The 12,268-nt window shown below is 44.2% G+C and overlaps 1 protein-coding gene across 2 annotated transcripts in view; it reads right to left on the bottom strand.

Moving 5' to 3' along the window:
- ACX4 (acyl-CoA oxidase 4) overlaps positions 1–12,268 on the bottom strand; it is a 40,316-nt gene that overhangs the window by 7,551 nt on the left and 20,497 nt on the right. For both annotated transcript variants that reach the window (XM_087396102.1, XM_087396101.1), the window contains exon 13: positions 7,982–8,153. In XM_087396102.1, the coding sequence (XP_087252228.1) occupies positions 7,982–8,153 (172 nt within the window). The remainder of the gene's footprint in view (positions 1–7,981; positions 8,154–12,268) is intronic.

Here is a 12,268-nt window from a genome sequence, read left to right as displayed (position 1 = left end):
CGATTAGTAGTTAGATCAGCAAGCGGAGACCCACAAAAGACGGAGGTCATGGAGGAGAGGTTTATGGAGTACCTAGTGGGCTATACCCAAACCTCCTTGAATATCTTCAATCACTACCAGGAGACTCTACTAAGCACCTCCACCAATCTCACCCTCACCATCAAAACATGCTTTAATAGATGAGGTGGTGACGTAGGGATGCATCAAAAGAAGCAAAAAGTCTCTTTATTGCAGTCTTCAAATTTGCAAAAATGCCTTCAACAAGCACCACAAACAGAACCATTGACGTGAGATGGAGATATTATAAAAGCTGGTACAATCTGGTCATATAAACTGCTCTGAGCTGAGTTGGATATCCCATTCTTGAATAAATCAACGGTGAATTTAAAGACAATCTTTAAGAGTGATAGAGAAGGCAAAGCAAGTGCAGTCACTTCTGTCCTACTTTGTTCAATTTATTCATTTGGTGACGTAAGAAACACTGCTTAGAAATAATGGAGGATTGTGACAAGTAATTATGCATTGTTTGTACTTATTTATGCAAGGTGTAGTTTTATTAGCTGAGGATAAAATCAAATTATAAGACATGTTAACTACATTGCATCAATCTAGGCAAAACTTGGGAATGCATATTGACACATCCCAGCACTCCTGAAACCCCTGATCTGCAAAATAACCACACACAACATCAGAACTGAGCAGGCTGCTCACCACCCAACCGTGACATCTACGGGATGTGATCCCGAATCAGAAGATGTCCCCCCGAGCCACGAGCTGAGCTACTGGCACGAACTCCCAATCAGATCCCAACCAGCCTGGTGTCCCATACCACCAGGTGGCGCTGTGAAGCCCTGGATCTGCCACTGGGCCTTGGGCTACGCTAAGATGCAGGCGCGCGTCCGCGACACAATCCAGGATCAGACCTAGCACCTGGGAACGAGACTTGCTCCCAACTGCACACTGAGAACTGAACCCCCTGGGCCTCTTTTATAGACTCGGGCCCCGGCGCCAAAAATAGCGAAGACCTATAAATAGTTCGTACCCTTGCCACTCAACCCGAGAATCAAGCCTGCCTAGCTCTAAGCCTCCCCAGGCTAACCTGAGCTAGTTCTGTGTACCTAGTACACGTCAGATACCGATCCGTGCACATGACATACTCCCCCTCCTCTAAGAACTCACTCCTGAGTTCGCTAAGAAATCGGGAAATGTTCTTTGGAGGTTTTGTAATGTCTCCCATGTTGCATCCTCCTCAACACGATCCTTCCACTTAATCTTGTATTCTGTGATAGTACGATTTCGAATCTGTCTTTCACGGAATTCAAGAATAGATTCAGGTTCGTGAGGAATAAAAGTTAAATCTGTAACTTCTATAATCTCATGAGGAGAAACAATTTGATCATCTGCACCCAATACTTCTTTCAGTCTACTGACATGAAAGACTGGATGTACTTTAACATCAGGAGGCAATTCTAGTCGATATGCAACTGGTCCAATTCTTTTAATGACCTTGAATGGGCCACAGTATCTGGGGGATAATTTCGGAACCAAACCAGTACTTAGGCTCTTGGATTCCTTAGGAATTCTCAAATATACCATCGTTCCTTCAGAGAACTCTCTAGGTGAACGATGTCTATTAGCATAAAATCTGTCCCGATCTTGGGCACTTCTAATAGACTCCTTGGCAAACTGCAACATTTCCTGCATGTCTTGCAAGAAGTTCTTAGCAGCATCATTTTGAATCCCTTGTAATCCTACCATAACTGGTGACTTAGGTTGAAACCCGTACATAAGCATAAAAGGACTATAACCTGTACTAGAATGCTTTGCACTGTTGTAAGCAAATTCAATCATGGGTAGATAATCTTCCCATGAAGACTGTCTCTTAGATACATATGCCCGAAGCATGTCTTCAACCAACTGGTTGACCTTCTCTGTACTGCCATCAGATTGTGCATGATCCGAGGAACTCATACTTAGAGTAGTTTCCAACTTCTCAAATACAAGTGTCCAAAAGTTACTTGTAAACTTTGAGTCCCTGTCACTGACTATGTCAGATGGCAAACCATACAGCTTGAACAAGTGGTCCACAAACTCGTGAGCCAACTGAACAGCTGAAATAGTTGTTCTTGTAGGTAAGAATCTAGCCATTTTTGTCAAACGGTCCACTATGACCCAAATAGAGTCATGACCCTTGCGCGTTCGAGGCAAACCAGTAATAAAATCCATGGAAATACTCTCCCATTTATTACCTGGAATCTGTAATGGCTGTAATAAGCCCGCGCTCCTAAGGCGTTCAGCCTTAGTAACCTGACAAACTCGGCAACCTACTACATAGTTCTCTATAAATGAACGCATCTTAGGCCAATAAAAGGTATGCTTCACAAGAGACAGAGTCCTATGTATACCTGGATGTCCCGCACTAGGAGCATCATGACACTCCCAGAGAATCTTGGATTTAAGGTCCAGAACATCAGGCACACAAATCTTTTCATTCCGGAACAGCAAGCCGTTCCTAATCATCCACTGACCTCCCGCCGCCTGTATCCTAGGTGGCACAATCCCTGAGTCCTGGTCAACCATGGAGCTCCCATCCTGGACTCTCTGCCAATAAGAACTGAAATGACTATCAGTTGCATATAGCCCTCTCAAGGATTGAAATAGGTCTGAGGATATTTCCGTAAATGACAAAGCATTTACAAACTTAACCCGACTTAAGGCATCCACCACACTATTCAACGAACCCTTACGATAACGGATTTCGAAATCAAAATCCTGCATTAACTCTGCCCATCTAGCTTTCCTTCCTCTCAATTCTGATCCATCACACACATACTTAATTGACTGGTGATCAGTCAATACAAGGAACTTTGAACCATACAAGTAATGTCTCCAAACCTTGAGAGCATACACTACTGCATAAAGTTCCTTCTCAAGTGTGGGCCAACGATACTGAGTGTCGTCTAGCTTCTTACTCTCAAAAGCTACAGGTCTACCTTCTTGGAATAGAGCTGCCCCAATCGCATAATCACTCGCATCGGCCTCTAAAACATAAGGCCGGGTAGGATCGGATAATGCAAGAACGGGTGCTTCCTTGATAGATAACTTCAAGGTTTCAAAAGCCTTGTTCATTGCATCATTCCAAGGGATCGGTTGAGTAGACCTGCGTCCACGACCTTTCAATATGTTGGTCAAGGGTACCGTGATTTGTGAATAATCACGGACTGACTTCCGAAGAAATACCGTAAATCCTAGGAAAGAACGAAGTTGTTTCACAGTCTGAGGGATAGGCCATTCTAAAACCTTCTGGATACGATCCAGATCAATGCTAATACCTTCAGAAGAAATCTTGTGTCCTAAGTAAATGATCTCCTTCATAAAGAAGTCACATTTACTCATCTTGGCATAAAGCTTATGCTGTCTTAGAACAAGTAAGACAACTCGAAGGTGTCCTATATGATCCTCAAGCGTTTTACTATATACCAAGATATCATCTAAGAACACTACAACAAATTTGCCCAGATAATCTCTGAACAAATCGTTCATCATCTGCTGAAAAGTAGCAGGAGCATTGGTCAAACCAAAAGGTAATACGAGGAACTCGTAATGACCATACCTAGTCCGGAATGCGGTCCTATCTATGTGTTTAGTATAGATACGGATTTGATGATAACCCGTGCGCAAATCAATCTTAGTGAAATACTTCGCTCCGGCCAAACGGTCTATCAAATCATCAGAACGAGGTAAAGGATAACGATTCTTAATTGTAACTTTATTAAGTCGTTTATAATCTATACACATCCTCCAGGAAGAATCCTTCTTCTTTCTCAAGAGGACAGGTGCACCCCAAGGAGATTTACTTGGGCGGATATAGCCCATATTCAGGTAATCCTGAAGCTGGATAGCTAACTCATCCTCCTCTACCTGGCTCATCCTATAAGGTGGTACACTGATAGGTTGAGCCCCTAGGACTAAATCTATGCGATGATCTACTGCCCTTTCTGGAGGTAACCCTACCGGCAGTTGAGCTGGGAATACGTCCTTAAAATTATCTAACAACTTTCTCAATTCTCGGTGTTCAAACACACTTAATTCATTTTTGTTAATTACCGAAACAATAAATGAAGAAAGTGGAATCAAAACACACTGATAGACATCATAATGAGAAGTGTTCAATATATTCCGAAGCTGCATCGCAGATACAATAGGCCCCTGAGAAGGGATAATCTTATCACACTGAATACAAAATTGGGTGCCTTTGTCTTCAAAAGAAAGGGTATGCTCCGTCCATCCGATCTGGATATTGTGGGTTTTAAACCACTCTATCCCGATCAGCAAGTCTACATGCTCTAAATGCATAACATAACATGTGAGAGCTCCCGTGTAGGCTTGAATCCGGATGGGAAGCGCTTCAACCTTGCGATCCCAAAACTGCTTCCCGGCTGGAAGCTGCACCTCATAGGTGTGGTCGCTAGGTACTGTGGACAGCCCCATCTTCTGCACAAATTTGTAATTAACAAAATTGTGAGAGCTGCCCGGATCAAAGAGAATGTGAACCCGTTGGTCCCTAACTTCTCCATAAACTCGGAAAAGATCATGGGAACCAAACAACGAAGTATTAAAGGTACAATTGCAAGAAAGGAGGCAGGTAATGACATTCACTGAAATACCTGTCATCGTAACCTGGTTGGCTCCCTTGGCTGCGGTACGCGGACCTGCCTGGAGCTTCGGTCCTAGCACCAATCTCTGGTTCTTCCGCTTAGACACTCATTCTTCGTGTGGCCCCGCTCCTCGCAATAAAAACACCGGCCCTCTTTCTTGAGCCTAAGAGTACGAAGGAAACGGGCCTTACCATTCTTCGCAGGAGTTAAGCTTTTCCTGGAGGCGTTGTCCGTAGACTTCGTCTCCCCAATACCAGTTGCATGCTGAAAGAACTTGCGTTTGTTCTTTCCGCTGGTCTCGGTAACTGTGGTTGCCTTGGTTCCGGCCATGGTATCATCATATATGCGTGCATATGTCATGGCCTCCTGCAATGTTGTGCACTTGTTATTCTTAATCTGTAACTTATAGGAGTCTGGCAAACCATCCACGAAAAAACCTAACAAGGTTACAGGATCCATTTTGGTGGCCCTGGTTTGCAGATCCCTAAATCTCTGAAGATAGACTTCAAAAGTTAAGTTCAATTTTGACATATCGAGGGCTTTGAGCTTGCCGACGATATCATAGTCATCTTCCTTCTTCAGGAACTCCTTCCTGAAGATACCCTCAAATTCTGTCCAAGTGTCAGGCTTAGGCTGGAGTTCTTTCCACCAAAGCATGGCTTTACCTGACATAAACCCTGCTGCTAGCTGAATCTTTTTCTCGTCTGGATAGGGGTGAAATTGGAAGTGAACTTGCCACTTGTGCAGCCAAGTGTCAACCACCTCCTTTGTTCTTGATTTCTGGTCACCTGGAAAGGGATCCGGAGTGATATTCGGGCCTAGCACGGAGGCCATGGCATCCACATGCGTGAGTGCCTGAACCGTGCTAGCCAGAAGAGTCAAGGTAGCTTGTATCCCTTGGAGTTGCTGTGTCAACCCCGATTGATTAGCGTTGACCTGCTCAAATTTACCATCCAGAGCAGTCGTGAACTCACTGAAGGCTTTCTTAGTGATCAGGTCGTCATAAAGACCCTGATCATCCTCTCCCACTGGAGTGTAATCTAATTCCTGCTCTCCCATAGTGAACTCGGGGTTCGGAGCATCAGACATGGCTGAATACTAACTCGATTACAGGCTGAGAGAAATAAATAACTGAAACGGAGCACTGAGGGAGATGGAGTAGAAGAAAACCGTCCCAGATAAATCTGACAGAAAGGATGCTGAAATCTGGAAGACCAAGAGCCCGGGTGCCTCCCCGAATCTGCAACCGGATGCGCAGTCAACGATAGAGGCTGTACGGACTGCTGACGTGGCCTGTACGGCTGCTGACGCAGTCCGTACGGTGGCTGCAGGTGCAGGCGCAGCTGCGGTACGGAGCAGCTGCAGGTACAGAAGCAAGCGAATCAGTCCGTACAGGCTGTACGGCTGGCGCTGTGACTGTACGGACTGGTACAGAACCTTGGGAGCTGTGCAGGGCTGACGCAGCCAAGGGCTGCAGCAGAGAAGCTGTCGAAACTGGGCGCAGGCTGAAGGGCGAGGCGGGCTGGCTCAGATCTCAAGGTAAGATCTCGAAACTGGGGCTGCTTGTGGGTTGCCTAGCACCCAGCCCCCACCTATATAGGGTGCAGGGCGGCCTAATTTGGAAGCTAGGCTTCCAAAGAAGGCTGAGCCCCTCCAGCTTTGGAGGGGTGCTTTTACGAAAAAAGCACCTGAGCCCCTCCAACTTTGGAGGGGTGCTTTTTTCGCAAAAAGCACCTTCCTCCTGCCCTTCTTCCTGCGCAGGCTGCACGCAGCCCTAGGCGCAGGCTGTTCGCAGCCTGTTGCGCAGGCTGTCCTGCCCCTACAGCCTCGCCTAACTGCGTCCTTTCTACTCCCCGCATACTCTACTCCCAGGCTGTCGATTTCCTACCCTACTCTCCTTCCTTTCTGCTCTCCTTCTCCTCCCTCAGACTTCTCTCTGTAGCCTTCAGAATTTTCGATTCAATTTCACTCCTCTTCTTCCTCCTTTTCCAGATATTTCCTCACCCCTTCTACCCCAGGTAGACAGCAAAAACGCAGCAGGAAATCTCGAATTTTAGGGCATACCTGGAAGAGAAATCCGTCAAATTTCACGTATCAGAAGTTCCTACCTCAGGAGTTGGCTCTGATACCAACTGACACATCCCAGCACTCCTGAAACCCCTGATCTGCAAAATAACCACACACAACATCAGAACTGAGCAGGCTGCTCACCACCCAACCGTGACATCTACGGGATGTGATCCCGAATCAGAAGATGTCCCCCCGAGCCACGAGCTGAGCTACTGGCACGAACTCCCAATCAGATCCCAACCAGCCTGGTGTCCCATACCACCAGGTGGCGCTGTGAAGCCCTGGATCTGCCACTGGGCCTTGGGCTACGCTAAGATGCAGGCGCGCGTCCGCGACACAATCCAGGATCAGACCTAGCACCTGGGAACGAGACTTGCTCCCAACTGCACACTGAGAACTGAACCCCCTGGGCCTCTTTTATAGACTCGGGCCCCGGCGCCAAAAATAGCGAAGACCTATAAATAGTTTGTACCCTTGCCACTCAACCCGAGAATCAAGCCTGCCTAGCTCTAAGCCTCCCCAGGCTAACCTGAGCTAGTTCTGTGTACCTAGTACACGTCAGATACCGATCCGTGCACATGACACATATACAGATAAGACCAAGGTGAAGCTTTTCGAAAAAGCTTGATAGCATTAAGGTGGCCAGTTGTTCTCTTTGAGAATGTTGAATCAAAATTGCAGCACTTATCTCAAAGATTCTTCGTGATAGAACAGAGGGAGAGAAGAAGGAGACGCAGCACGCGCAACACTGGTGCCCAGAAATAAGGGCTGGCCCCACGAAGATTATATCCCATAATGACTATTGCTTTTCTGTTATCCACATATGTTAGCCGACAGTGTCCAAGAATTTTCTGTCTTGGTTCTTCAATATGAGACTTTTCAGATGTATCAGCAGAAAAGCCTGAACTGTTATTTACATCTCCTAATTGCTAGCTTACAAGCTATGCTTGAAACATATACATGTTGACAATATCAAAGAAACTTCACAGTTCTTCCACAATGAATTCACTACAAGAGGATAACAATCTAATTTCTCTTTCCTTCCCACAAGAACTTAATCATTCTCCAAAATCTGCCTTTCATTTGGAAGCTATTCAGCTAAAGACAAAGGACTTTCCTACACTGGATACCTATGCCATTATTGCAGCATTAAAAATTATCACAATTTCATTCATTTCCTTATACTTCCACTCTCTCAAATGCGTGTACAGCTTGGTAATTCTCAACATTCTGAAGAAAAAAGTTTGCCTGACCTTCGCTAGGCTGGCTTGGCCCGGTGTCATTGTCCCAGCTTCATACAACTTGCAAAGTCGCCAGCCCATAAGTGCCATAGCTTGTATGTTACCCAACATTCGTACAAGCTTTTCTTGAACTATCTGATAAGATGCCAATGGTACTCCGAATTGCTTCCTCTCCTGCAAATATCTGAAGCACTGCAAGTCAATGCAAATTTTAAAAAAACATTTCCTGCTCCCCTCCCATAAGAGATTTCATTCGCTAAAAATTGATTAACCATACAATGGAATGGTATAAATTTATTTCTAATGATGAAGGCTAGCAGTCCCTAGGCGTCCACCATATAGTCTTCATTTCCATTTGAAAAATCTCTCTCTCTCTCTTTCTACAGGAAAATTCGAAATGTATTGTTTGATGCATATGTAGTACAAACAGTATTATATGGAGTGGGAGTATGGGGAGGCAGTATTTCAGCCTCTACATGGAATGATATTGAGAAAATGCAAAAGGCTTTCTTACGGCGACACCTTGGTGTCAAACCCACTACTCCATACTCAGTACTTCTGTTGGAAACGGGAAGGAGGCCGATTGAATTTCATGCACTGATCAAAGTTATGCAATGCCTAATAGAGGTGCAGCAAATGCAACCTGATAGGTTGCCTCATAAAGCATGGAATGCCAGCACAAAGCTTCAAAAGAAGCACAAAAGTAAGATCATCTGTACAAGATGGGCAACCGACATAAGAAAATGGTTCAGCAGATGGAAAGTGGAAGCATATTTGACCATGCCGCCTGAAAAGGTCACCATGCAAGAGTTTCAATTGTCTTTACTAAGCACTTTGCAAACTCACTGGCTGACAAGTGAAAAGAGGGTAAAGCTGGAATATTACCAAGACAACATAAATCCCACATGTTGGCCTATATACATGTCCATAGAGACTCATGCTCAGCCTTATATTAGCACACCTATACCCCTTCTATATCGCAAAAACATAGCCAGGTTTCGTACCAGATCTCATACATTTGCAATTGAGAAGGGAGCTTGAATGCATCAGCCCAGACATACTAGAGTCTGTACCCTTTGTGACATGCAGACAGTTGAGATGGAGGCACATGTGGCTCTACAGTGCCCCCAATATGCACATATCAGCATTGGGATCTTTTATCACTCGTCTTTTTACCTGGCGTCAGAAACTCATAGACTCCTTACTCCTTGAGGAGACTCTATTATACATTGTATTGAGACGGGTCCCATAGGTCATTTTTGGCCCTCCGAGGACATTAATAGACTCTACTTCTACTTCTTCTACTTCTCTCTCTCTCTCTCTCTCTCTCTCTCATTTAAACTTTTATAAATGAAATTTCAACTGCCAATAGGCCGTATGACCCCTAGAAAACCTCCTGATATTGTCAGTATCCATATGCGTGTGTGTGTGTAAAGAGAGAGAGAGAGAGAGAGAGAGAGAGAGAGAGAGAGAGAGAGAGATGTATATGTATAAGAGAGAGAGAGAGTGCGTATACGTATACATATGTATGTATGTATGTGTCTATGTGTGCGCGCGCACGTGTGTACACACACATATATACAAACATATATTTACATGTGTGTGTGTGTGTGTGTGTGTGTGTGTGTGTGTAAAATCACTAGTACAATAAGAGCACTAAATCCAAACAGCTGAGCTGTGCTGTAATGAGGAAGTATTATATAACTGCAAGATAGAGCCATTCGACCATTCAACCTGGCAGCTGAAACTGTGTTTGGAGTACCATGCATATGTCAGGCTGATACTGAAAAATAATAAAATTTATTACATTACTCCCAGCCTGCCTCTTCCCTCGAGCAAAAAAAGATTTCGTATTGCGAGTGATAAAGGGAAAAAGCTACATATGGCATATCCCTCCCTAAAAATGAAAGCATACTTATGTGCATACTTATGGAAAAAATTACTAACCGAGATGTCTAAAATATGATGAAACCAGACATATATACTCCATTGTTACATCAGGCATTTGAGGACTAACTATGCAATTAGGTGAGGATGAGAGCATGCATCCTCACACATGGAAAACTTTTCAAAGAAAAAGTGTTATGAAATTGCTCCTGACAGGAGTAGAGCCTTGGTTGAAAATGTCATTCAGAATTTTGGCATATTAACCACTTCAGTATAACTTGCTATCTACTGCAAATGATACCCCACCTTGAGAGACACTTTTGATTGATAAATTTCAGTTCAAGAAACCATGAAAAAGAGGTTGACTCGTGGGGTATGTCAGCTATGTAGTGTATTTAGCTACTGCAGGCTTGCCAGTAATTTACTTTCGCATCAATGCATAAGGAAAATTTTGGTGATTCCAGTATGCAAACAACTTGTAGAATAACCCTGATAAATTTGATCACTCTCTGTATGTTTGCAGAAAAGAAAGTCCAATGATTCCAGAGTAAATATGGCCAATGCATCATACCTAGGACTTGCTTAGACAATCATAGCATGGAAGGTAAGGTAGGAGCTTCCACAATAAAGAGGCACTCTACCTGGATCTTTGCTAACTCAGGTTTCGTTGAGGACAAGGAAAGTTCAGAGACCACCTTTGAGGGGACCACTGCAGGGTATTCCCTGGCTATTCCAAACAGCATCAGATCAGGCTGGCTGTTTCACCACACAGAGGAAAAAAGGGGGGCATATTGTATACGGAGAGAAGAGAAAGGAGGCTGCCTCCACCGGAAAGGTCCATATGATGAAAAGCAAGATAGGGATAAAAGTAGAAAGAAAGAAAGGAAGAAAGTTTATTAAAGTCTTCGGAAGACCGATGGGTCTACAAGACTATGAGAAACCTGATACAAACAAGCTGAAAGGGTGGAGCTACTAAACGAGCATCAAACTCATACTACATGCTACATGTTACATAGCCAAAAGAATATCAACATAGAGTCATAGCATAGCATCAGTATGACCCTCCCCATCACCACTATCATCATATGTCATCAAACTACAAAGCAGATTCCAGCCCAATGTCATGGCGGACCAAGCGACAGGTGAGGCAGTGGAAGTATAAAGTCATAAATAGAGTGCTGCTGTGGGCACTGCTCAGTGTGATCTCCTAGCAGAGGCTCTACGTTGGACTAGGGATACAGTAACCCCTGTCAGGCATGTCCCAACCCTGAACATGGAGGGGATGTCTCCAAGTATAATCTGCATGTCCGTCCTCTATTGGGTGTGTCAAAATGAGAACACTATGCATACATATGTTTGTATGTATATCTGTATAGATACAAACTTATTTATACCTACATACATATACATATACAAGTTGTTGGTAAACTGAAAGGAAAGAGTAGAGTGGACACAAATTCAGAATACTTGCATTATGGAATGAAGAAGAGTGAGGTCCTTATGTAGGCACCTCTTACATGCTCACTGACATCACTGATGACTTCAGAGCTCCACAATCATCTCCTCAGTCTGCTCCTATATTCTCTCAATCATCCTATGTGGCTTTCCACCACCTAACTGTGCTTATGGGCACCTAACTGTGCCTCTAGCACTCACACATAGAAACCAAGGTGTGCCTGAGGCATACACCTTGATATATCCCAACAAACCCCCCCTCAAGGGAATGCCTCAGGCTATGTCAAGGATACAGCTAGCACAAGGTGTCTCATGCCATCTCATGGTGGTCATGGATCTATCAATGGCTAGGATCTCAAGCTAGCAAGGGTTCCCATGGGTGTAAGGTAAACAAAAGAGATACAAAAAGACCTTTCAATGGTTATCTCCCCTGCATGTACATGCACACAATGTCTGCACGAGGTACCATGGAGCAAAACACATACACATGGCCTACATCATAAGGTGACCAGAGGTGTTTACAAAACACACAAAACACAATAGTTTATTTCATTCATTTTGGAGGACTATCCAGGCGTAAACTTGCCCTTCTGGATTTTTATAGCATAAGCTGTGTCAACAGCTTATGTCATTGCCTTTCCTAAGCTACATGTGCCTTTCTTCTTCTTGGAGAGCAGAGATAATACCTTCAAGATTAGGATTAGGAAGATTTTTTAAAGTGGTAACAATATGATCATAATCTTCAGGCATGCTCTTAAGCAACACTGCCATAGCATCATCTGTAGTGATAGGAGAGTTGATAGAAGCAAGTTGAGTCATAAGACTCCACATGTAATTGACATGGGCTGCCAAAGGAGCGCCACTAACCATCTTCAATTCAAAGAAAGAGATCTTAAGTGATAATTTTGAGATGTGAGAGCTAGCACCAAAAATCATGTCAAGCTTCTGCCAAGCTTC

This window comes from Dipteris shenzhenensis, chromosome 25, assembly GCF_047967505.1.
Source record: "Dipteris shenzhenensis isolate YYH24624 ecotype China chromosome 25, Dip_SZ_1.0, whole genome shotgun sequence".
In the NCBI taxonomy this organism is placed as follows: domain Eukaryota; kingdom Viridiplantae; phylum Streptophyta; class Polypodiopsida; order Gleicheniales; family Dipteridaceae; genus Dipteris; species Dipteris shenzhenensis.
Note: the sequence above shows the minus strand (reverse complement) of the source record. Positions and strands in the feature narration are given on the sequence as shown.